This window comes from Rhipicephalus microplus, chromosome 10, assembly GCF_043290135.1.
Source record: "Rhipicephalus microplus isolate Deutch F79 chromosome 10, USDA_Rmic, whole genome shotgun sequence".
Lineage (NCBI taxonomy): Eukaryota > Metazoa > Arthropoda > Arachnida > Ixodida > Ixodidae > Rhipicephalus > Rhipicephalus microplus.
This window is the reverse complement of record NC_134709.1, coordinates 1,380,722-1,407,922: the sequence shown is the minus strand read 5'-3', so window position 1 is coordinate 1,407,922 and position 27,201 is coordinate 1,380,722. Positions and strand designations below refer to the sequence as shown.

The window sequence follows — 27,201 nt, the reverse complement described above, 5'->3', positions numbered from 1 at the left end:
TGGCGAGTGGAGAGAATGTAGATGATTGAAAGAGAGTGCAAAACGAGCAAAGCGTGTGTCAGTTGAGGGTATGAGGGAATTAATGTGAGGAAAGTTTGGAAAAAAGAGCGTTTAAAAAGGCGGAATGTAGAAAAAAAGGAATGCGCAAGTAGTTGAAGTGTCAGAAGTGCAATGGGGCGAAGTCCAACGTCAGATTGTAACGCTATAAAACTTATCAGCACAGTGGTGGCAGTGATATCGTAGCAGAAGATTTCATGACGGATACGAGTTGTAATAGTAGGGCACGGGAACATTTGGTTTTTAGAAGGGTTTAGAAGTAGGATCGGGATATAAAACTGGTTTCGGATAGTATAGAAGCTGACCGAGATATGCTTGTTCGGAGGGCAGTGGTTGAAATAGTGTTACTCGTCTGTGCATGGCGAACCACACGTGCAGGTGTTGGTAATGTTAAAGCGTTCAAGGTGATTGGTAATGTCTGTGGCCTATACGTAAGTGTTTAAGTAAGTGGGTGGAAACCAAGGTGGTATATAAAAAACATTGGGGAAGCAGCGAAAGAGGGAAGTGCTAGGACCCTTGTTTTTCCAATTAAAACGTCATGCAATGGAGTATCACAGTTTTGTAAAATTGCTTACGGATGTAAGAAAGGGTAAGCTTCCTTCTTAATCCGGAGGTTCGAGCAGAGAATGCAGCCCTGTCAGTAGTCTCGTTCCCTACAAGGGCAGTGTCATGAAGGGAGAACTGGTGTTTCATTTGGACGACCAGCGGGGTGCCAATACATATCTATGTGGTATAGATGCAGAACGCATGAGCAGGGGTGACAGTCAGTGTATAAGCTAATGGGTGCTTTGGAAGCGAGCGTGGTGACAAAGTGCCACGGTTCCATTAAAGCTAAAACCTCGACGTCATATGCACATGACGCGTTATATAAACGAAATTTATGAAGCGTTATGAGTGAATTGCAACTTTCGCGCGTGAATTCGCTGCTGTAGCGTAATTGGCTGCTCTAACAGCAACTCAAACGGTACCTAGGTTTTAAATGCGAAGCATTTCTTCACGTACCACAGGCACTTCGAGCATACATCTATCTATCTATCTATCTATCTATCTATCTATCTATCTATCTATCTATCTATCTATCTATCTATCTATCTATCTATCTATCTATCTATCTATCTATCTATCTATCTATCTATCTATCTATCTATCTATCTATCTGTCTGTCTGTCTGTCTGTCTGTCTGTCTGTCTGTCTGTCTGTCTGTCTGTCTGTCTGTCTGTCTGTCTGTCTGTCCGTCTGTCCGTCTGTCTGTCTGTCTGTCTGTCTGTCTGTCTGTCTGTCTGTCTGTCTGTCTGCCTACGTCTGGGCACTCTCGTGATCATCCCTTTCACTTGCAGTAAAGCAAAATTACTATGGGAAGGTTGTAGCGATATTTGTAGAGACATGTATGTTAGTGTACTTTATTCAAGATCAAAGTGGAGCGGCGACAGCTGTCTGCGTCCTAGCCGCAAAGCGTGAGGAGTCGTTCTCATCTAGCACGTGCCTCGAGCTCTGTGCGCAAGTTGTGCGAGAGGCGCAGTGCTGTGACAAATAATTGATGAGGAAGACTGATGAAGAAAGTCTTCGTGCGGCGGTGAACGCACTTGAGGATTCGTTTGTTGATGTGTTTTCGTTTTGTTTCAAAGAAAAGAACAAATCGTTTTTCACTTCGTGATCCAATTTGAAGTGGTAAGCCTATAGATTAAAGTGGTGAAGCGTGATTGCCAAACATCAGCCGATTGTTGTTTCGCGACAAAGCAGCTTCAAGCCACATGAATCTAGAACGAACATGAAGTACAAAGACTAGGCTAATTCATGTCATACCCATAATTCCCATGCTCGCTGAAGGGCCATGCGTTGCAGCTTCTATAGACACTAGCACCAGAGTTCCCTCTAGTGTATATTTAGGAAACTATATGGGTGGCGCAAACCTCCGCTGTGGTATTCGCAACATCCAGGTAGCGTGGAACCGCTGTGCGGTGGTGGCCAGAAGCTCTGTTGAGATGATTGAAGTTTTGTACCTGCTTCAAAAAGCACTTGTTGCTGCTTGTTTTCCTGCGTTAGTGGTAGTTTTGCAACATTGTGAACGGCCACGATATAACGGGAACCTTTTGAAAAAGAAAATACTGACTGTTTTCAGTCAACAAAGACCGACTGATTTCGAGCCTTGATGCTCACAGCCGATATACAGCGTGAGGAAAAGTAAGTCTCCCGTTCAAATTATAGTTATAGCTTGAGTGGTTAAGAGGGTTAATATTAACAAGCAAATAACCAAAGCCCCTGAACGTATGCAGCACCCATGTTGTGTAAGAGTACAGCTACTTCCAGGTTTGCAGTTCTCGTGCCTAGATCGTCTGCTCGACACGGTCGCTGTGCAAACAGTACCAGAACTAAATAGGGAATGCATTCCGCCTCTAAAATAGAATGAAAGAACCGGTTTCATAACATTTATTGCATCATTACACATCTGAGGTGTCTGCGAAGTGCCTCCATGACTTTCTGATCTGCAGTAATTGGTGTTCAGTCTTACTTGCTGATGGCGCCTTCTTTTTTTTTTTTTTGTCGTTCCTGCCCCGTATCATGTCATCTTTTGTACTTCTCAAACATCGAAACATAGAATAGTAACGGGGATGTTCCCTCTCAAACTTGAAAATTGTATGTTACCACTGGTTCCGTTCGTGCTGCTTGCCGAATTCATTTCATTGATATTTTGTTGTTATTTTAGTCAATAAAGCACCCTAAAATCATATTGCCAGTAATATGACATGGTGATCGTGCTTTGACATTAAAAAACAACTTTTTTTTCGTCAGCTTACTCTGCTTCGTGTTTTTAGGTGAGCTGAACAAGCTTTGCGCAGAATGCAATGCTAGCAAACTGTAAAACAAACCGCGTCTCCAAAAATGCTTCTGACATTACTGAGAAATTTGTACTGAGACTCCCATTATACCAGGTGTTGCGTGTGATATACCAGGCACTGCACGTACAAATGTGCTACCCAGCGTTTATTTACTTAACATATTGTGTTAGCGCTCCCCTACTTTTCAAAAACATAAATCGAAGGGCCACCGAAGTGCAAAAAATTGCAGTCACTGCCAAACGTGTACTTTTGAATCGGTACCGTTTCTTTCGGGGCGATCATCTCAATGACAGCCATGTTGGATGTACAGTCATGCCATCTATAGGTTGTAAAAGTTGCGGATAGGCTTTGAGGACGATGGTTGTTCCTACTGGCGAGATGGTCAAAAAGGTAAAGTTCGTAAGAGATGGGTTGGTCAGACAACGTCGACGGCGATACCTCCACGAACGAGGCGCGAATAGCGGGCTCGACGACGTCTGTGGTCTTGGCCGACTCCAGGGCGTGCGGCAATGCAGCCGTCATGGAGTCTGACATATCAGAGGGGTCGTGGCCAATCGAGGTCGGACAGAACGTGTGGCTGGGCGAGCATGCCTGATGTGTTGTCAGCCGAGGACGTCGAAGAAACGCACCTCGTGACTGACTGGTTTAATGCAGCATGAACGTCCTGAACCTCGTCGGGTAGGCAGTCGGGCGCAGAACTTGGTGCACTGTAAGCCGGACATGAGGTTGTAGGTGGTAGTCAGGGCAGCGCAGTTTTGGTCATATTCCACCGCAGAACAACATCAAGTCTCGGAACTACTTTTTAAATAGACCTTAATGTTTGTGAAACGTCATTTTTGGTTGAAAGTACTGGCTTTTTACAAATGTTGAGTGGACATCAACCGTAGTGAGGCGCCATTCACTGAAGTTGATTTATGTAGAAGTGTTCAGTACTACCATCCTAGGGTGCACCAGTGCTTCATATCAGCTTACCGCGTCTGGTGTTGCTAATATAAATGTTGCTGTTGGCATCGTTACGAAACTGTAAACAACTGGTTATAGAAAAGAAAACATGTATCAATAGCGCTACTTTGTAATGCCTCGCTGAATAAAATTTTTATAACCCAGTCACCTTCCATCCGCATGCTTCGTATGTAATCAATTCGCAAAGCAAGTTGGATATGGTAAAATGTTCCATGCTAGGGTTTGTCACTTATCTTCGCCATGCAGTCATGTCATACCATACAAGTTTTGCAATATGTCATGTGAACGAAACCACTGCAAGACTGTGAAATGTAAATCATGACATGCATGTCATGGTTTTTATGTTAGGACTAGTCACTTATGCTCATTGCACAGTGATGTTTTGCCATACCAATTTTAGTATCGATGTCATTCTCGAAACGGCCAGGAGACATAAAAGTCATAGGTGGCTATAGATATATAGGTACGCTAAAATTCGCAGAAGTTCGCTAAGAAATGTTTCACATTAAAAAAAACGGCATTGAGACAGGGTCAGTCAAAATAGAACGCGATGCTAGCGTCTCGCGTCATGCGTGGGTGGGCGTATTGTGGCCGGGCTGAACGGGGGGGGGGGGGGGGCGTGCGTGCGTTTTAGGGTTCCTCACTGCGTGCGCTTCCTTGCAGGGTCACGGCCGAGCTAGACTGCAGCGCTGCTCGCAAGTGCAGGTGCAGTCTAGCCCGCCCGTGCACATCTGGCTACCCGTGGGCTGCCAGAGCCAACCAGAGCGGGCTCGCTTCTTTCGGGCTGTTTCGTCCTCCCCGCGGCGCACTTCCGGTTGGCGCTCTTTTTTTCTCAGGTTGGACGGTTCTGGCGACCCGCGGGGAGCCCCAGGGTCGCCAAACGCTTCCAGAACAATTTAGTCGTGGAAGCTTTCTGGAAGATATTGGGCAGGTTTTAGGCTAGCAGACGCCGAAAAGGTATGATGCGCTCGATGCCATATTTGTGAGGACTCGATGGATTGCAATGTGGGCGCTTGAGGACTGTGCCTTCGCTTGTCACTACGCGTGGCGTTATCTTCTAAAGCATATTACGTCTTGGGAGATGAGGCGATTATGAGTGGGGCTCTTTGATTTTCAGGCCTCCGGCAGCTCTCTGGCAGCCAGAGCTAGCCAGAGGTCAGTAAGATAGTTCCAGTCTGAACAGGAAACTACGTATACGTCGTGGTCACGTCTATGGGGACCACGAAGCATGGAGGAAGAAAATAAGTGACTGTTGCATGTATACTTAAAGAGCCACTCACCATTGCCCCATATACCAAGTTTTAGTTAGTCAGTGGAAGTTGTTGGGTGTCCAATGGTGAACAATTTGCCACAAAAATTTTTTGAATCGATTCATCACGAGCAGAGAAAACGGGTTTTTTGAAGCGGTGCGAAACGAGGATGAGAGGAGTCGCGAGCTCGAAACCCTTGCCGCTTCTTCGCGTAGCCTTTGCAAGCCAAATCTTTTTTCCACCCTCTCCGGCATCCGACCAAGAGGTCACGTGCGCATGACGTGCCCAATCAAGTCCAACACCCGAGCACGCCGATAGTTATAGCGCGAGAACAAAACGACGACACAGAGACAAGAAGGACACGAAAGACACGAGCGCTCGTGTCTTTCGTGTCCTTCTTGTCTCTGTGTCGTCGTTTTATTCTCGCGCTATAACTATCGTCATGCTATACCAACTAGCCCAAGCTGCCACACGAGCACGCGAGCGGTGTTGCTTAATTTGTTGACCAGCGTTATTTTGTGGTCTTCTGCCTGTTTCTGCGGAATGGTTCGGAAACGCTGGCTTAGACGTGGTAGAATAGATGAGCACAATAAGTGCGCAAACGCGTAGGAGCGTTCCACAGCGGTCGTCTGCTCGATGCGCTGACCGCAGGTACACGAACTCATGCGAAACGCCGACAGATTAGTTCAGCATCGTGTTGCAATTCATGGGAGAAAAATGAAAAAAAAAAGACGCTCGCATTACCTTATTGCGTCTCATTATTTATATAGAGCTTTATTAATCTCTTGAAGCAACAAATTACATAAACTACTCATGTCTTGTTAAATAATTTAGCCATGTCACGTGCCACTGTTTGCAACGTCAGAGCAGTGTCGTCTACGTAGAGGACCATGGTCACTGCATTGCCATGTACGTAGGGCCATTCATATGCGCACATCATGCCCTCATTCTCTGGGCACGCGCTGGCACAAGGGAGGGGGAGCAGCATACATCTTGAGTTTTGACCCATTTCCGCGGCGCGTAGCGTTGCAAATTTTGGCAGACGTGATCATGAACGCCTCGTCTAGTCATTGTGCTTGTCAGCTCAAAATTGTCAAACCTTGTGAGTGGCCCTTTAAGAGACGTGAGCTTGTTAAGCCGTCACCGTCGTGGCAGCTCACCTTGCATCGTTCTCAAGGCGGCGTGCGCCAGCTGGCTCTTTCATTCGCGGACGCGGCGAGTGATCGTGCGAGCATACGAAGTCGTCCCCCAAATGCGTACACTCGATGATATGATTTCAGCTTTTTGACGAGCTTAGTTAGGTATTTCCAAGTGGACAATGCAGAAAAAAACAACAACAACACGCAAGCGGCGCATTTATTGTTTGCTGCCACGACGGTAGAGTTTGTTTACGTTTACGCTGGCTGTCCCAGCATTCGATTTTGCGATCTTCGGGTTGTCTTGGGTTCCCCACACACTTGACCCCGGCGCTGTTTTCTGTCCAGATCGAAACTAGCTGACTGACTAGCTCTGGCTGCCAGAGAGCTGCTAGAGGCCTGAAAATCGGAGAACCCCACTCTTTGAAGAGTGCCCTTCAAACTGGTAGGTGTTATGTAGTGCCGCCTTCCGATCAGCGGCTGCCATTCGGCTCCCCTTGTCTCGTCGCGGCTGGTTGAGTGAGACACGTGTGCGGTGTTTTCTCGGGCGAAATGCCAGGGTGTTACATGCCACAGTGCACAAACCACTCGCGAAATGGCTATAAGATGTTTAGATTCCCAAAATATCCAAAACAGCGACTAAAAACTTGTAAAGATCAAGCGGGGCAAGTGGCAACCCACGGACCGTTCGTGTTTGTGCAGCGTAAGTTTTGATATTTCGGCATTTTTGAAGTTATAACTTAAAGCGCTGTCACACGGGCACTTTCAATCGCGATCAAGTCTAATGTGATTGACTCTCTTACGCTAGCTGCAGAAGGGTGCCAATCACTGTTGAGAATATTGATCCCGATCAGACTTAATTGCGATCACCAGTGCACCGGGTGCAAAACACGTTTATTTACATGCTGTGTACATGCGTATTTAACTCGTTCGTTTTGGATAGCACAAAATGCACTGTTCTTAATTGCTTGTTGTACATAAGCTGCAATTGCGGGACGATGTACTTGCGCCTACGTTCTGCGCTTGTTGCTACCGGTGCCTTCAACAATTTCTTTTAGGGGAAAAGCCATGTCGTATGTATCGTGTCATCGTAGTCGTAGTAGCCAGTTGCACTGCATTACATGTCAATAAAAACGGCGCCACAGCATATCTACGGACTGAATGAATATGAGCGGGGTGAAGCGCCCGTCAGTCAGTCCGTGCGTCCACCTGTCCGTCCGCTTCGCCCCACTCATGATCATCATTCACTCCGTGGAGATGCTTGACGAACGGCCGCATGGATGGACGGACGAACACACATATGTACGCATGGATGGACGGAAGCAAGAACGTACAGACCAGGCGCGTAGCCAGAAATTTTTTTCTGGAGGGGGGGGGGGAGGCATTATTTTGATTTTGGAAGGGGCACCCCCATGAAATGGCCATTTCCTGTTCTTTATCACATGACAAAACAAGTTAGGGGAAGGGCACGTGCCCGCTGTGCCACCTCGTGGCTACGTTCCTGGTACAGACGGACGGACGGACATAAGCATGGACGGACGCTTGGCCCCACTCATCATCATTCACTCGATGCATATGCTGCGATTTTTCTCTTTTCTCACGACAGGACGTATTTCTTACTCGTTTTTTTTTTTCAGCCAGCCGGCAAACGGCAAACTGTTTTTACACTTTTGTGGAAGGCACACAACACAGACACATTGAAGGATCATGCGACTTAGGTGCGTGTGTTTCACACGCACCTTTAACCTATATAAATAGACATCGACTAGTCCAAGAAGACGCTAATTGAAGGTGTTAACGTGGCTGGTGTCGACGGTATTTTCTGCTGTCAGCAATTCCAGCTGCTAGTGTTGCTTTAAAATACGTACCTTTAACCTATATAAATAGACATCGACTAGTCCAAGAAGACGCTAATTGAAGGTGTTAACGTGGCTGGTGTCGACGGTATTTTCTGCTGTCAGCAATTCCAGCTGCTAGTGTTGCTTTAAAATGAAGACTAGAGACTAGAAATCCAAGATACTTATTTCACGTTGAGTACCACACGTTCTGACGCAACAAACTCTGTATGCAGCCGCGCAACACTCTTTGGCTGGCCATTGTGGTAGAGTGCACTAGGTGTTGAGTGGCATGACCATGCCTCGCTACAGTGTACTAGAAGGGGGCAGTGGAGTGAACAAGGCGACCGCGCCGATTCTCGGCTGATTCTCCGGTGGGTGACAGTAGCGGCGGCGCTAGAGTCGCATAGCACTGAAGATCTCAGAAGCGTCTGCATTGGGAGCGCGCGCTAGTAGCCCGCGAAAGCGTGTATTTGCTTGTTTTTAGCGCGTTGAGTGCACTTCGGAGCCTTTATCAGGGTACGCACACCTGCTAAGCGCAATAGCACACGAGTAAATATGCAGACACACAAATATTGCGTCGGCACATTCACTGTTTCAAGAGCATGCCGACAAAAAAAAAAAAAAAATGTAGTACAATCAGAATTTGCACGGATCTGCCTAGCTTTTCACTCAAACAGCTCTTTGAGCGGCGCTGGCATCATAAGTGGCTACTGGTGAGCTACAAAGAGGGAAGTATCAAAACCACGAATAAATCACACGTTCGTTTTGTCGGCAGTTTCTATATCCAGAGCACTCTTCCTCATATAAGCCCACACGCTCTCGATTGTTTAATGAGAAACCTGATTAAAAGTAATGTTGTCACCACATTTATATCGATGACGACTTAGTTTTATCATCTCAGTTTTGCGGAATATAATAATTAATGCTTTCTGAAAGGCTTTCTTGTTTTAACCGCGTGCTTTCGCGCTCACTTTGCTTCTTTTATGCAATCTCCAGGAGGCCGAGCCAGGGAGCCGAGCTGAAAGAACGCCTGTACCTCCTAGTCAAGATTTGATTGATTGATTGATATGTGGGGTTTAACGTCCCAAAACCACTATATGATTATGAGAGACGCCAACCTTCTAGTCAAGAACTCTATGCGAAAGGGATTATCTTAAACATATTAAACAGTGCCAGTTGTATAGTATACATAGCCCGTCTGTTACTCTGTGTAAATTCACTGTAACCAGTTCTAATTTTGCATCGACAGCTTAAAATGTACTGCTTTCCTAATATATTGTCGTAACGACGTTGCAAGCGGGAAATTTATATTTATGACAATGTTTAGTAATATAGGTGTAGTTCTTTTGTTAAATGTCAAAAATATAGGCAGGTGTTGGCGCATTTTGTTTTGAGAAATATAACTTGATTATATATATATATATATATATATATATATATATATATATATATATATATATATATATATATATATATATCACACGCCACACGCACTGCATACCGTGTCTACCCTTTTGTATTTGGCCCGATATGTCTTGGTTCGCAATACTCCCGTCCTGGCCTCAAACAGTAGAGAACTACCCAAAGTATTATCATAGATCCTTTCCTTGGCAATTTCCTGCTTAAAAGTTTGATAGATCTCTAGCACGGACTTCTTAATCATGCCACTTCTCCACATATCGGTCTCCGTTTCCTTCACCTTCTTCTTGACCGATAGCTCTTCATGGTTTAGCCCCTGCTATTTTCTAAGCATTAACTCGTCAATTTTCTGGTTCAGTTCCTCCATTTTGTATCGACATTCTTTATGTAAAAGTAACTAAAAAACTTCCTAGCCCAACGCTCCTCCCCCATTTTTCTCAATCGCTTCTCAAATTTTATCTTGCTGCTAGCTTCCCTGCCCTCAAATGATGTCGATCCCATATCACCTTTTACTCCCTGATTTGGTGTATTCCCGCGGGAGTCGCTTGCTGGATTCCGTGCCGACCGGTTGTGCGCGCGCGCTCTCCGCGCGCTTGCGATCTCCGGCGTCAGCGTAGCTCTGGCCGACTGGGCTCGTCCTACGTCACCTCTTGCCGTCGACGGCCTTCAACGACAGTGTATCTCTGACCGACTGGATTGATCTACGCCATCTACCGACGGCGACTAGAGCTCTCGCAAGTGTGCCCCGTCCTCGGACTCCAGTGACCGTGCTTCCATCTTTCCTATCTCTCCTATCCCCTCAGTTTGTTGTCGCTTCTTCGTCCTCTTTTCTACACCTTTACTCCAACCCTTTTTATCCCTCCTCACCCCAATCTCTTGTAAGCTACTGTGGAGGTATCGCTCACTGGAGCAGACAGTAACGGGGCTCACTTTCTCTCTTAAGAATCACTCATCATGTATTCCCATGAGCTCCTAAAACAAGCCTACCTATTCCACGTTGCTTAATTTATAATCTTGCTTGAACTTCTGATCTCATGCACAAGACCGCATTGCCGAACGTCAGACCGATGGATGGATGGATGGATGGATGGATGGATTTGGCTGTACCCTTTAAATGAGGCGGTGGAGCGCCACCAAGACGTAATACTTAACGAACTAAAAACTAGATTTATCTTTTTTCCTTAAAATTGAGGTTGAGGATTTGTACTTTGCAGCAAAGGGTTCAATTTTCACTCGTGCCTTCACTTTAGCCACCGATAAGATAACCTCCTTCTAGTGAATTCTACCCACTTAAAGTCTATTTTGCCCTAACTGTCCCTCAACCCCAGTGCTTTGAAAAACTCTGCGCCGTCAATTTGAACTACAGGGTGAAGCTCTTTACAGAACATTATCAAGTGTTCGGCAGTTTCTTCTTCCTCTCCACACGCACTGCATACTGTGTCTACCCCTTCGTATTTGGCCCGATATGTATTGGTTCGCAATACTCCCGTCCTGGCCTCAAACAGTAGAGAACTACCCCGAGTGTTATCATAGATCCTTTCTTTGGCAATTTCCTGCTTAAAATTTCGATATATCTCTAGTGCGGACTTGCCCCGCCGCGGTGGTCTAGTGGCTAAGGTACTCGGCTGCTGACCCGCAGGTCGCGGGTTCGATTCCCGGCTGCGGCGGCTGCATTTCCGATGGAGGCGGAAATGTTGTAGGCCCGTGTGCTCAGATTTGGGCGCACGTTAAAGAACCCCAGGTGGTCAAAATTACCGGAGCCCTCCACTACGGCGTCTCTCATAATCATATGGTGGTTTTGGGACGTTAAACCCCACAAATCAATCAATCAAATCTAGTGCGGACTTCTTAATCATGCCCATTTTCCACATGTCAGTCTCCGTTTCCTTCACTTTCTTCTTAACCGATAGTTCTTTTTGGTTTGGCCACCTGCTGTTTTCTAAGTATTTACCAGTCAACTTCCTGGTTCGCTTTCTCCATTTTGTATCGACATTCTTCATGTACAAGTAGCTGAAAACCTTCCTAGCCCAACGCTATTCCCCCATTTCTCTCAATCACTTCTCAAATTTTATCTTGCTGCTAGCTTCCCTGCCCTCAAATGATGTCCATCCCATATCACCTTGTACTCCCTGATTTGGTGTATTCCCGTGAGCTTCTAAAGCAAGCCTACCTATTCCACGTTGCTTAATTTCTAATCTTGCTTGAACTTCTGATCTCATGCACAAGACCACATTGCATAATAGTGTCAGTCGCGAGCGCCACCGCGCGGAGCTTTTTTAAAACTGAAGGCGGGCCAACTCCGCCGGGAGCGTGAGCCATTCCTCAGAAATCTTTCTAAAGGAGGCGTTGGTTTGGCCAACGCCTCCTCTAGAAGATGCCTGCCGCATGAGAAGAAAAACGGCTGCCACATCCTTTCTTTCTTTTATTTTAGAATGTTCTCGATTGCTAGCGTCCCCTGTGGCGGATAGTGCAACAACGCAACACTTTGCATAGCCTCCGAAATAGCGGTGTACAGTTGCAGATCTCGAACAACTCTCAACTGACACGCCCGTATGGGCCGCAGATAAAAAACGCTTAGCTGGTACCGCCCGCTGCCGTGATGAATGGATGGATGGATGTGGCTGTACCCTTTAGATCGGGCGGCGGCTAACGCCACCTAGCCGTAATACTTAGTGAACTAATCATTACATTTATCTTTTTTTTCCCTTTAAATAATGAAGTGGAGGATTCGTATTTCACAGTGAAGGGTTTAATTTTCACTCGTGCCTTGACTTTAGCCACCAATCAGATAACTTACCAGGGCTGCCAGCGCCTCCTGTTGGCTCGGCTCGAACTAGACGCGACGGTGCAATAGAATGGAAAGCGTGGGGATCGAGCGGGCACAGAAAGTATATAGGAGGCTATGCACTGCGAGATGGTAGCCGCCTGCGATGTGTGTAGGTGGTGAAAACTCCGCTGAAATCGTGGCCATGGCCTAGGCCACTCCCAAGGAGGACTGGACTGTCGTCGCTGCTTTATGTGATTGCTGGATTCTTAGTTGAACCTGGTGGTTGGAGCTAGCGCGGCCGTTCACCGCGCCGCAGCTTCATCTGAGTGTGTGCGCCATAAAGTTTTTCAGTATGATGCGCGGATTACAGTTGTTGGACGTACTGCATTTTCTAGATTGCAATGCCAAGCGTGGTGTTGTAAAAGGTGAAAGTGTTCTTGCTGCCGAGTTTTGCTTGTCGCGAAGGACAAGGGCGACGATGAAATAAATGCTTTCGCACAGTTCACGTGTGACTGACCGGACGCACATGCATGAAACCCCAGTGCGTCGGCGAAGTGTTCATACGGTGGATGGAAACAACTTTATTGTAATGTTCTTACGAGGCCTGTGATCTACGAAGGCCAGAGCTACTGCATTGCCGTCTGTTTTTTCAAGTGCGAACACGTACGGACGTTCTCATCCGTTGCTACGTGACTGCTCCCGTGCTGTCACAGGCCGCGCGTGTTATTGAGCAAGGCAGACAAGCTGTTTTGTAGTTAGATGGGCTAACGCCATCGGCACTTGCCCTTGGCCATTGTTTATCAAGTGCTGATCGCCTAGAACATTGCGGTGACCCATCAGTATATTTAGCGAAAGCGGCCTGCCGGATACCTCGTCAGGTGATGGTACACTGAGCGACATAAAAAAAGTTACCCGAGACTACGTTGCAGTGCACCTTTCTGTCATCAAAACTTTGATAAACCGTGGAAATCAACATTCCTGACACCTGTGCCAAAGAAACCAATGCAGCCAGCTGCATTCGAGTTTTTTGTGTCTTTTTGCGTCTCGCAGATTAAGAGCACTAATTCGCAAAACATTTATGATAATAAATATAGTCAATCCTGCAAGAGTCATCGAAGATCCAATAATAAAGGGCCTGTAGATGGGACCACCACCAGCAGTAATTCGGGCTGATGAGGAGGCGCAAATGTTAAAACATTACATGCGTGAACAAAAAAAGAAAAAGTATCGATAACTGCAATGAGACTTGAACCACCGACCTCACCAGTTCATGTGTAACTTTAACCAACTACGCCACAACTGCCGATCACTTTGCGAGGGCAAACAAGCCGGTTCTGTATAGTTGTCACGCTAAACCTAACAAACATTTTTGTTCACTTTTTTGTTTGGACGTAATTTTAACTGCTTTTATTGTCATGTCTAGACGTACCGCTAGACACTCCCGACTATTCAAACAAAGCGCCTAGCCAAAAAATGCATAACGTCACTTCCGTGCGGTGCAGCAGCTCTTTCTGTCACATTCTGCTGTGTGGGGTTGCTTGTGCACCGCGCGGCGTAGCAGTCTCTGCCAAAATATTGCGAAACTACATGATCCCCCCCTCCCCCCCAATGTCATTAGCGCTTTATCTTTGTGATTTCATAGAATAAAATGAAGTTTAAAGCTTTGCAATGTGTACTGCAACATTTTTACACCTTCATCCCGGTGATTTTAGCGAATATTTTCAAACCTATGCATGAACAAATGTACCTCTATATCGTAAAAGTGAACTTTAAAATCGTTTTGCACAACACAAACATATCAGTCTTCAAAAAACCGCTCTCCACAAATAACTAGAAATATCAGGAACTTTTTTTCTCCAGAGAGGGAAAAAGTGGCTCCGCAGGTTGGCAGAACTGATGTGAAGGCACAGTTTTTCCCACGATGATTTTTCCCCACAGAACACCTACCAGTTTCTCTTTTGCGAGTTGGTGGTGTGCACGGGTGGTGTGTGAGTGGTCGCGTTGTCGCCGGCAAATGCGCGCGCGTTTCTGTGTTGAACCAACGAGTATCCTATCTCGTTCGCCTTCCTAAAAGCTGTCGGCGAATCAGAATGTCAGGTGAAGCGAGTGAGAAGCTACTTACCGTCGATGGCAGCGTTATGGAAGGCGTGAGTACCGACTGACGAAGATAGCCTCGCTCCAAAGTGTCAAATGAGAGTCACCTTATATGAGGGCTATCACTTGTAATGCGCTGTCTTGCAGCATTAGTACAGGCGGAATGACACTTGTCGAGAGCGCCCAGCAGGCCGTTTGAGCTGCCGCTTTCTGCAGAAATAGGCTAAAACCGACGCGCAGTGATGATTCTTTACCTATTAGTCGTACTTCATGCTAGGTCCTTGTGTTGCAATTCAAGCCACAACGTAAGCTTGCAGCTAACGTGAGGTAGCGGCTGCGAACAACAGCTTTTACAACCACGTGCTGTGCCGCTCATGGTTTCACTTTGTCCGTTCAGAAACGAAAGACTGGCATTTGCGCAGGCATTTGCGTCTCTGTCTGTCGTGCGCTATGTTTTGTGTGGAGTGCACTAAGTAGCCCTGAAACAGATGCTCATGGGCGTGCGAACAAGGGTGGGGGAGGAAAGCGGCTCCGTGAACTTAGGAGGGCCAGAAACTCGGCCTCATGCATGAGCTTCATAGTGAGCGGGGAGCGCTGGGAAGAACTTTCGCTCCCCCCTTTATGAGAACCCTGCGCACGCTTAGGCGCGTGCTACTGCTTTGTCCGTTGTGTAGCGCTTCTATATAGGAGTAGCAGGTTCTATGCGCAGACATCCTTCAATTGACAATGCCGGATGGCATTCGTTTTCAACATGAAGTGTTTCATACGACCGGGCCCACCAAGACAACAGTTACGTGTTTTCGTCACGAAAATGATGTTGAAAAAATCAACACGATCAGAAGGCAAAGAAAAAAAATCCATCAATGGGAGTTAAACCCACGACCCCTGGGATAGAGTGCCCGTCAACAGATGACGGGCACTCTATCCACTGCGCGACGGTCACACACACTGTAAGATTTAAATACATGTAACACTCTCGTCTCACAGTGCTTTTGGTAAAGTGAACTAATGCATCACGACAGTGTCATCCACCATTAGCTGCTTCAGTGCATTGTTTATATTCGCCCATCTTATTCGGCACGTTTCCACTAGAAGTGCAGTTTATGTAGACGCCTTAACACATCACCAGGTGACAATCATAGCCCAAGCGTTGCCCTCGCTCATAGCGCTTATCCTTAAACAAAAAAAAGTTCTGTGACGTGTGCCTGCCTCGCCTGGCTGTAACTCCTCATTCCTTCTTATCTGAAAACCGTGCAAAATCGCGGCTGGCCAACAGGGAAGACATGACGCGCCGTGCGTTTCCCTCTGGTCGGGCAGTGGTGTTCAACAAGTTTTACGTTCCCCGAGTAGCTAACCTTAGTGCACGATCGGCGTCCAATCAGTGATGCTCTTCAGGCTGTCACGCTGCTTTCTCAAATTCCGATCTCACCATTAAAGTGGCCCTGCGTCGCCTTTTCTTCTGCATTCTGCTTAACTGGAGTCAATGTAGTGCCAAATACTGAGATGAATGCAAAAAGAAGGATAGAAATCCGCACATGGTGACAAAAGTCATTGGCCTTTAAACTTCAGAACTCTAGCAGAAGATCAGGAAAAAAAAATTTCTCTTTCGCATTTCACTCCCCACTGACATCAAGGGCCACTTCTAATCATCATGTCTCCTACAAAGACATACTGGATGACTTGCTTCGCGGTGGCTGTTATGCAGCGTTCCTAGTGTCGTTTTGTGTATGTTTTCACACTTTCAAAAGAGAAATCCTTTTGCATCTGAGGATGTATAAAGGGTGCCTTTTATAATTTTTAGCACACCTATCTGGAACCGTGTAAATATTATGTGTTACTTGTTGCGTCATACCAGTCAAAATCACAGCCTATGTTGTCGCTCCCTCTTGGGGAAGAATTTCTTTGGATCACAAATATAGCTGCAGTGTGTCACTCTAGTTCAAAAACCGTGTGGTTTCTGTATTGAAATAAAATCCTGACAGCTTTGTTTTTGGCATTGCTATGTGTATAACAATATCGGTGTATTACACAGTTTTGAGAAGCGATGAAAACACGCTTAGTTTGTGTTGAGGGCCACTTTAACTACGGCAGCTATCACAAGCATTTATGACCACAACAAAGGTTTGTTTAATCATTGATCATGGACTTTAGTCATCAGAATGGAAATGTGGATGCATTCGCATTAAATGGTGCTATAGCTGTCGCACATGAATGTACAGTATAGTCCACTGTTAGGGGGAACACGCGAGCGCGTGGCCGGCAGTCCGTGGGGCGCCAACTGCTGGCGAGATTTGAGAATGCGGGGCATGCGTGCTGAATCGCAAGGGCAGTACTTGCCTGCATCGTCTGCTTCTTCCTTGCCCTACGCTTCGCGCGTGCTAGCGCCAAGGTTGCTGTGCTCGCTTCATCGACCATCGATTTTCATGTCTGTTATCAAAAGCGACTGCCCGGTTCGAACAGCATTTGGAAAGCTTATAATTACATTTTTGGTGAGCACAAGCACCAGGCTGCGCGAGTGATGGGCTTCATTATCACTTTCGCAGAATTGCACAGCTAGGGGCGTATTTACTCGCTGATTGCATTTTCGGCAGAGCTAGTTCTTAGAAGCGGCATGGCTAGAGTACCTGAGGACGAAAGGCTTCAAATAGTTGAGCTGTACACCAAAGAATATAGCCAGCGGGCTGTCACTGCCGTCGCGAAAAGGCCACTTTCTCATCACCAGCGTAATCATCAGCATTACAAATGTAATTTTTAGTAGTGCCTAGTTCTGTCATGCATAGTTTTATTTTGCTTAGACAGATCTGCATTTTATTTTGTTTCGCAGGGCACAGATGTGTTTCATTACCATTGCGTTATTCAAATGTTTCGAGGCTACAGATCTGAGCTCCCTCGACCTGTTTGTTACTAAGGTTTTAGGAATAAATTTTCTTTTACTCCGTTCTGTTTTACGTACAGCACTTTTCAGCGCGCGTATTAGTGAAACCTAATGATTTTCAGAAAAGTGAATGCTATCACATATTCCGAATGAGGAGCTTCTAGCGTTTTCGCTTCAATGTAGAAAAAAAAAACAACGAAATGTAACGTAAGTTATAACTAACATTTGCTGGGTATTGCAATCCTCAATAATTATATAATTTTGTGTCTCGCCGTAGTGGGATACATTAAAGTAATTCCAAACACGTGTTTCCTTAACCTTTACCTAAATACTATAGGCACATGCTTTTTATTTGTATTTCGCTTCTATATTGAAGTCGGATGCTGTGGCCATGAATGGAATCGCAACAAAGCTGCCGAGAAAGCACAACAACAAAAAACGGCACTTTTTTTTGCGCGCTGATTACCCGGGGAGGAGCAGGGAGAGTGGCAGGGACATGGATCGCATTGCGGAAAAGCGAACGCGGTATCCAGTGCACTGCCAGCGCCGAAGCGGGAAGTAGCAGACAAAACGCAACAAGCCCCACCCTTTCGCGCCTGTGCCCATGCGCGGTGTTTATAAATCTCGCCGCCAGTTCGTGCCATGCGGGCTGCCAGCCACGCGTTGCTGTGTTCCCTCTAAAAGTGCGAGCTTTCTTATGTCAACACACAGTAAATGTTCAACTTAGTTCGTAAGGACACGTTATAGTGATTCCTATGACGACGGGATAGCAATGTTGTTTCATTATATTTTTTTCTTAGGGAGGGCAGGTTCTGCGGATGGCCGTTGCGTTCAGTGCACTGTTCCGAAAGCCAGTGCATGTAACTAACATACGAGCTGGGAGGAGCAACCCGGGCCTCAGGTAATGGCTACACTGTTTAATTCTTAGCGCTGTCATAAGCACTCCAGCGTCGTTTGTATACACAACTTGTTTGTGCTAGTTGTATCGACATGTGGCTAAAAGAGAGCATTGCTCATTTCGCATAGTCAGCATCTCTTGACTTCAGCTGATTACTTTTTTGCGAAGGCACTCTAAAGTATGACAGGTCGTTCGATGTGCTGCGTTCCAGAGCCAAGGTCAAAAGTATTAATTTTCATTTCTCGACATAAACGAACCCACTAACTAATTGTATAGACCAGTGAAGGCTATGATATCATTTTTTTTATGTCAAAATGGAACATGACTGACTATAATCAAGTATTTAATTACATGCTCATTGTAGTCACTCACAAAAAACTATACGTCATTTTTTTTCTTGGAATGAGTATGTAAATTTGACACACATGTGCATCATGGTTCGCGCCGGATTTGTGATTGCAGGCCACAGCATTTGACTGGTATAAACTTGGTGAGGGACATCTGTGGAGGCCGCCTGGTGAACGCCGTCATTGGTTCGACGGAGATTGAGTTGTATCCCGGTCCCATTCGGGGTGGCGTCTTCTCTGCCGACACTGGCACAGCTGGGTGAGTGTATCAATGGTGATGTTATAAACTGGGCACAGGGATTATAACTGCTTTTACTCAGGTATGTAAAGACTTCCAATTCATCAACACTGTTGAAATTTGAGCTTGCTGCAGCTACTAATGATGAAAAATAGTGCTTAGTGATTTCACACAATCTGAAGAAGTCAGCTGTGCTTTCTGAGGTTAAGCAGCTCCCAAAAGGTTGGCTAGCCTTTGTGATAAGAAGCACCAAACTGCATTTTTTTGTTGTTCAGTAGCACTTTATATGATATCCTGATTTCCCGTGGTGGTCAATATATCGCACAGAAAAAGCTTTGCCACGTAGATAAATGGAACATTCAAACAATGTTAATATTGTCACGACTAAAGGCTGGGAAAGAAGACAGAGAACGATGAAGTGATGAGCATGGACAGCACCCACGGTTCCTCCGAGGAAGAAAAAGTCGAAGCGGCTGCTCTTTTGTTCTGTTAATACAGACCTCGTTTTTTCTGGTCGCACCGTCGTCCTGTATTCTGTTATTTTCACGTAGCGGCATTGGTGGAGGTACTGGACTTCTCCAAGTGATGCTTGGGACAACTCCGCGCCCTAGCACATCCAGTCCACCACCGCAATTCGTTCCTGCAGTGGATACTCCTGTCCACCGCTACAGTCGCCGACAACGAGGCCTTAGTCCCGAGGCGATCCCGCTCGAACTTCTCCAGCAACACACCGTACCAGGAGAAATGGCTACCGGAGGGCCTTCACAGCTTACTGTTGATCAGCCTCTAATTCCTGAGACCTTCCACGGTGAGGTTTATGAAGACGTCGAGGACTGGTTAGCCCAGTATGAGCGAGTCGCCAAAGCCAACCGCTGGCCCACTGAACAAAAGCTATCGCGCGTCTACTTTGCTTTGGCAGACAGCGCTCGTACGTGGTACGAGAACCACGAGTCAACGCTGTCTTCGTGGGAGGAATTTCGGCAGCAAATTCTCGGGACATTCGCAAACATCGACCGCCGTGATTCTGCTCTGCAGCTCATCGAGGCACGCATACAGAAACCAAACGAGAGCGTCGCCATGTTTGCGGAAGACATGGCCCGCATATTTCAGCGGGCCGACCCCGAGATGCCTGAAGCTAAAAAGCTCCGACATCTAATGAGGGCCGTCAAGGAAGAGCTGTTTGCCGGTCTCCTACGCAACCCACCAACAAGCGTAGTGGAATTCGTCAAAGAGGCTACAACAATCGAGCGAGCACTGCAGCAATGGCGCCGATACCATTACTAACCAATCAAAACATCTCCCAGTCTCTCTGCTTTGAGTGCCGGTAGTGAGGGTTCTCTGCGCGAACTCATTCGTGAGGTCGTTCGGGAGGAGATCCGAAACCTCCTTGTGACTCCGCAAGAAAATACCATGGCTTGCGTTGCAGAAGTTGTGCGGCAAGAACTCCGCCAGGCATTTTCGTTGCCCGAATCGCCTTCAGACCAGCGGTCTGTGAGCTACGCATCAGCTGTCCGTCGACACACTCCAGTGTCCTACAACTCGTCACCACTGGCTTATCGTGACGTGAGCCAAGGGCCTTACAACGAGCCGTTGGCCCCAGCTCCCAATCCGCTGCAGCCGTATCCACAGTCCAACATGCCTATGCAAACGGCGCCAATGTACACTCCGCCGACATCTGCATCTTGGGCGCAAGGTATGCCCACCAGCAGACCATTCATCAGTAAGACGGACTTGTGGCGCACCGTCGACCGTCGACCACTTTCTTTCATTGCGGAGAAGCCGGCCATATTTTCCGCAATTGCCCGTACCGTGACCGTAGACATCATAACTTTCTACAAACCTCCCCTCGTGCCTATTTCGATAACCGCCGTGACAGCAGTGCAGGCCCGAAAGCAAGCACAGCAACCCGAAGTGCCGTATCGTCGACCCCGCTCTCCTTCACCTGCACCGAACTCGCCGCCGCAGCGCAGTTACTCCAAGGTGGTCTGGGGCAGATCTCCTAGCCCTCGTCGGGGAAACTAACAGCTGCGACCTTTGGGGGGAAGGTTGCCGCCCGTCGAGATGCTATCACACCCCCAACATCTTCTCTACGACGCGATACGACGAATGATACCACGGATCGTACGACGCACGATACCAAGGACGATACGACGTCACCGACATCAACGGAAATCGTAAGCGCCAATCTAGACATTTGTATAGACGGACCCCCAGTAACAGCACTGGTAGATACTGGTGCGGACTTCTCTATTATAAGCCGTAAACTCGCCGACTGCCTAAAGAAAGTAAGAACAATATGGACGGGCCCAAACATTAGAACCGCAGGGGGTCAATTGGTGACACCGACAGGCAAATGTACAGGTCAAATTAATATCGGCAGTTAAGATTTCGTCGCTACTTTTGTAATTTTACCGGAGTGCTGCAAAGACCTGATCTTGGGCATGGACTTCTTGCGTGAATACGGTGCCATTATCAACATTCCTGAGAGATCGGTTACGTTTTGGATGGCCCCAGATCAAGTTTTGGATGTGCCCTGTACAGACCAGCGACGTCAGCCTTCGCGCGTCTTCGAAGACGACGTGACCATTCCACCGCGGTCGAGTGCGCTCGTGGCTGTGACATGTGGCAAGTCGAGCGATTCTAAAAACATCGCCGAGCAAATTCCAACACTGCTATTCAGCCATGGTTTATCTATCTCAAGAGGCGTCGTAAGCATAAAATGCGGACACACGCACGTCCTTGTTACGAACTTCAGCTCTGTGGAAGAGCTCGCCGAGATCACAGACTGCCTAACTCTTGAAAAAGATAACTCAACTGATCTGACCCCCGCACCTCTATCTGTTGATATTGGCCGAAGTTTGCTGCCGGCGCAAAAGCAAAGTATCATGCAGCTTATTAACAAGTTTGAAGATTGTTTCTCTTCGATTTCCAGGGTCCGTCAAACGCCGCTGACGAAATATGGAATTATAACGGACGACATGACCAGACCCATCAGGCAAAACCCATACCGGGTAGCTCCGCGAGAACGTGAAGCCATCGAAAAGCAGGTGTGACAGATGCTTGAAGACGACGTTATTCAGCCGCCGAAAAGCCCGTGGGCTTCGCCGGTTGTATTAGTGAAGAAAAAAGACGGCACCTTACGTTTCTGCGTGGATTACCGCAAGCTGAATCAGGTGACAAAAAAAAAGACGTCTACCCACTTCCACGTATCGACGATTCACTCGATGGACTACGCCACGCGCGTTATTTCTCGTCGATGGATCTAAGGAGTGGGTATTGGCAGATAGAAGTCGATGAAAGAGACCGGGAGAAAACAGCTTTCGTGACACCTGATGGCTTCTTTGAATTTAAGGTACTTCCATTTGGCTTGTGCTCAGCACCGGCAATGTTTCAGCGGCTAATGGACACTGTACTATCAGGCCTCAAGTGGCAGACGTGCTTAGTGTATTTAGATGATGTCATCGTATTTTCTGCCTCATTCGACGAACACGTCAGGCGACTGCACTCAGTATTTTTAACTATCCGTTCCGCCAGACTAACACTTAAGCCGGAAAAATGCCATTTCGGCTTCGAAGAGCTTCTGTTCCTGGGGCATCTTGTCAGTAGGGAAGGTGTGCGGCCTGACCCTGAAAAAATAGCTGCCGTTACGAATTTTCCAGCGCCAACTGACAAAAAGGCGGTCAGACGGTTTTTAGGACTGTGTGCTTACTACCGACGCTTCATTGAGAACTTCTTGGGCATTGCCTCGCCGTTGACCCGCCTTACCAGAGAAGACGTCGCATTCGTATGGAATGAAGAGCAGCAAAAATCGTTCGACGAGCTGCGGCATTGCCTTCAGAAGCCACCAGTCCTCGCACACTTTGATGATGATGCACCGACAACAGTGCACACCGACGCTAGCAATGTCTGCTTAGGAGCTGTACTCGTGCAGTGGCAGGATGGCGTCGAACGAGTAATAGCTTACGCGAGTAGAACTCTTTCACGTGCGGAAGAAAATTATTCCACTACGGAAAAAGAGTGCCTTGCGGTGGTGTGGGCGGTTATAAAATTTCGCCCATACCTGTATGGTCGTCCTTTTAATGTTGTCAGCGACCATCACTCCCTCTGCTGGCTTACGAATTTAAGAGACCTTTCAGGACGGTTGGCGCGCTGGAGCCTGAAGCTTCAAGAATTTGACATGACGGTGGTCTACAGATCGGGGAAGTGACATTCAGACGCTGATTGCCTTTCTCGTGCGCCATACGAACCTGTGACGGCAGAAGATGACGATACAGCCTTTGTCGGAGTTGTAAACACGACAACTGTCGCACAGCTGCAGCGAGACGACCCCGAACTAGAACCCATAATACGTTTTGTAGAGGGTCGCACTTCAGCTGTACCTAGACTGTTTGCGAGAGGGCTTTCGTCATTTTGCTTGCGCAACGACGTCCTGTATAAGATGAACTTCACGCCACACGGAAACGGCTACTTACTCGTCGTCCCAACATCTCTAAGGAGCGAAGTATTACAGGCATGCCATGATGAACCAACATCCGGCCACCTGGGTTACACGCGTACGTTGTGCAGAGTGAGGCAGAAATACTACTGGCCAAGACTGACGGCGACCGTTCAACACTATGTTCGAACGTGCCTTGATTGCCAGCGCAGGAAAGTTCCACCCGTCAAACCAGCACGCCTCCTCCATCCTATTGACGTGCCTGTTACTCCATTCGCTCAAGTCGGAATGGATCTTTTGGGCCCATTTCCAACCTCATCAGCAGGTCGCAGATGGATTATAGTAGCCACCGACTACCTCACTCGTTACGCCGAAACCAAGGCTTTGGAGAGGGGCACGGCAAGTGAAGCAGCCCGATTTTTTGTAGAGAATGTGGTGCTGAGGCATGGTGCTCCATTAGTGGTAATAACTGACAGGGGAACTGCATTCGCAGCCAAACTATTACAGACAGTTTTAAAACTTAGTGGCACATCCCACCGGGGAACAACGGCGTATCATCCGCAAGCGAATGGTCTTACGGAGCGTCTCAACAAGACACTAGCGGTTATGCTCTGCATGTACGTCGATGTGGAGCATAAAAACTGGGACGAGATCTTGCCGTATGTCACGTTCGCCTATAACACGGCTCATCAAGAAACAACAAGAACAACGCCATTCCGCCTTCTTCATGGTCGTGAAGTCAACACTATGCTGGATGCTGTGCTGCCGCACGAGTGCAAAGACGCTGAAACGGATGCTGTATATATCACTCAGCTGGCCGAAGAAGCCCGACAACTTGCACGCCTACGTATTAGTCGCCAGCAGGACTACGATTCAAGACGGTATAACCTTCATCACCGACCAGTCTCCTACGAGCCAGGAGAGAAAGTTTAGATACGGACTTCTATTCGGCGCCGTGGCCTCTCAGAAAAACTGTTAAGACGGTACTTTGGTCCCTATAAAGTTCTGCGACGTATCAGTGACATTATTTATGAGGTTGTTCCTGATACTGCGCACTCTTAAGGCGTGGAAGGTATGCTCCAGAAGTTGTGCACGTGGTACGCATGAAGCCTTATTTCTCCGAATGAACTCGTGCGTTTCCAACGAGTACAAACCGCTTTGATTATAAAGCATCGGGACGACGCTTTCTTGAATGGGAGGCTAATGTCACGACTAAAGGCTGGGAAAGAAGACAGAGGACGATGAAGTGATGAGCGTGGACAGCACCCACGGTTCCTCCGAGGAAGAAGTCGAAACGGCTGCTCTTTTGTTCTGTTAATACAGACCTCGTTTTTTCTGGTCGCACCGTCGTCCTGTATTCTGTTATTTTCTCCTAGCGACAATATGAATTGGGTAAATGGCTAGCCATTCATTGTAAATGCTGTGGCCGCACACCACTCTTCAAAACATATACAGTAATAAAGAGGGTGAATGACACGCCTACAAAAGAGATTGTTGAGGCTAAGGCTATCTCATCTCTGGGCTCTGTGTGCATCATGGCTTATCCTGAGTGAAAAAGAACTGTTGTTCTTAAGAAATAATTGTTGCGCTCATCATATGTCATGTGATTGTATCCTCGGACTATATAGGCAGTGTGGTAATAATTATATTGGAAGTTAGCACCTGTGTTGTGTCCACTTCTTCTGTCCCTGTTCATTCAGCACTATTTTTGGTCTTCATGTCAATCTATATCACGGCACTACAGAATGTCATAGTTCACTTTATGAAAATTATATGAACACTGAAAGTTGAAGGTCATGCAACATATACTTCAGAGGAATGTTTTTTTCTTACTCTTGACAAGCACGTCCTGTTTTGAAACAACACACTTTAGTCGACAAAAAAATTGCCGAAAATCGCGGTTTTGCCACAGTAAAAAAATTTTTGCAGATTTGGAAAGAGCAATGCTTGAACTAACTATATGAGGAGTTATGTGTACGAGAGACCCCTCTAATGCATAGAAGACGGCAGTTTAAGGCTTGGATCACCAGTGATCGATTTGAATAGGTGTGGTAAAAAAAGAGTTAACTTCATTGTGCAGAGGATCCTTTAGCTGATACACATTGTGCAGAGGATCCTTTAGCTGGATACACTACCATATTTGAAGATTGACCGACCGCTCAAGAATAAACATTGGGAGTATTTTTCTTCTATTGCTCTAAATGAATACAACCAAAAAACAAACTGCGCATGCATTTACGGCTTACCGTATATACTCGTGTAAGGGCCGCACTTTTTTTTCGAAAATTTTGCTAGGTGCGGCCCTTACACGAATCAGGCCGATTTAGTACAGGCAGTACAGGCCAAAGGTCTGTACTGTTTATGCAACAGTAGCAGAGTGCAAGAGTCACAAATGACATGCCAGAAATGTTTTTATTCGGATTCCATTTCGCTGTCCTCGTTCTCGGAGGAGCTCGCCTCGGCGTCCGCGTCTTCCCAGAGACGGTCATCTTCGGTGCCGTTCATGGAGTTCGAAATTCCCGTTACCTTGAAGCTTTTAGCAACTACTTCTACTGACATGGCACGCCACGCATTCAAAATCCATTCACACACCTGTTGGAGCGACGCCCGCTTCAGCCGTCCTGTAGGGGTCTTCTCGTGGACGCCTCCAGCCATCCATTCAGAGTAACATCGGCGAAATTCCACTTTGAATGGTCTGTTGACGCATACGTCGAGCGGCTGCAGCACACTCGTCAGGCCACCGGGAATGACGGCCAAGTCCGTACGAGTTGCGGCAACTCGGTTCTTGACGCGGTCGGTCAAGTGGCCCCTAAAGCTGTCCAAAACAAGGAGGGCTTTCCGTTGTAACAGCCCTCCAGGTCTGTTTGCCCAGACGGTCTTAATCCAGTCAACGACCAGTTCCTCGGACATCCAGCCCTTCTCTTGCGCACGTACGACGATTCCCTGAGGGAACTTCTCTTTTGGGAGAGTCTTCCTTTTAAATACGACGTACGGCGGAAGCCTCCTGCCGTCTGCCGTGATGCACAACATCACAGTGCACCTTTGGCGTTCTGCACCAGTCGTGCGCACAGACACACTTTTCGCACCTTTTAAATCCACTGTGGTGCTTTCCGGTGCATCGAACCACACAGGTGTCTGGTCCGCATTCCCAATTTGGGACAGGTCGTATTCATGCTCCCTCCTGAGAGCATTCACGAAGCGATGAAACTTAATGACGTGGTCTTCGTACTCGCGCGGCAGTTTTTGGCAAATCGTCGTTCGGCGCCGAATAGAAAGCTGGTTACGGTTCATAAACCGCGTAGCCCAGCCCCGACTTGCCTTGAATTGTGCCGGGGGTATTTCCATGTGGCGAGCGATGCTGAGGGCTTTGACGCGTATCATGTCAGTCGATACGGCGTAGCCGTCCCTTCGTGTGTCGACGACGTAGTTGACGAGCTCGCTTTCGAGTTGCGGGTACTTGCACTTTTTCCCGCGAAACGCCTTTCGGCTCCTGTTAGTAGCGGCGAGGGCATCTTTCTGATTCATCCAGTAACGCACGCGCTTCTCATCGACGTCGTACTTTCGTCCAGCTTCCCGCTTCCCGTGCTCCTCGGCATAGTCAATCACTTGCAGCTTAAATGCTGCAGTGAATGATCTCAGATGCCGGCCCATCGTCCGTCACGTGCGCTGGCTTCTGCAGGGTTCACTACAACCAACAAAGTGACACCGACGACACCGATCTGAAGTCGCGCTGCCAACGTATCGACACGATGCTAGGAACGATGCCAACAAAGAGGCTGCACAAGGCAAATATGGCGGCGCGCTGTCAACAGCGTGGTCGGCGCGTCGGCGGAAATAGAATAAAAGCGGAAAAGCGTGCAGCGCCATCTGGCTGTAAATGAACTAACTACACTTTTCTGGCGGGACATTTTGAACTTTTGTTTTTTTTTTTTTCGAAATATCCGCTTTCAAAGTTGGGGTGCGGCCCTTACACGAGGGCGGCCCTTACACGAGTATATACGGTAATATCTGATTTTTATTTTACACAAAAGCAAGACTGATTATAGA

The 27,201-nt window shown here is 47.3% G+C and overlaps 1 protein-coding gene across 6 annotated transcripts in view; it reads left to right on the top strand.

Moving 5' to 3' along the window:
- The first annotated feature begins 14,102 nt into the window (after positions 1-14,102).
- The window catches only part of Rtca (RNA 3'-terminal phosphate cyclase), a 116,034-nt gene continuing 102,935 nt past the window's right edge, over positions 14,103-27,201 (top strand). For 4 of the 6 annotated variants that reach the window (XM_075874847.1, XM_075874848.1, XM_075874846.1 and 1 more), the window contains exons 1-3: positions 15,210-15,311; positions 18,037-18,137; positions 18,597-18,740. In XM_075874847.1, the coding sequence (XP_075730962.1) occupies positions 15,225-15,311; positions 18,037-18,137; positions 18,597-18,740 (332 nt within the window). In that variant the 5' untranslated portion in view covers positions 15,210-15,224. Of the gene's footprint in view, positions 14,415-14,441; positions 14,667-15,209; positions 15,312-18,036; positions 18,138-18,596; positions 18,741-27,201 lie in introns of those variants that run through there. The other 2 variants (XM_075874845.1, XM_075874844.1) reach the window with 2 other exon arrangements.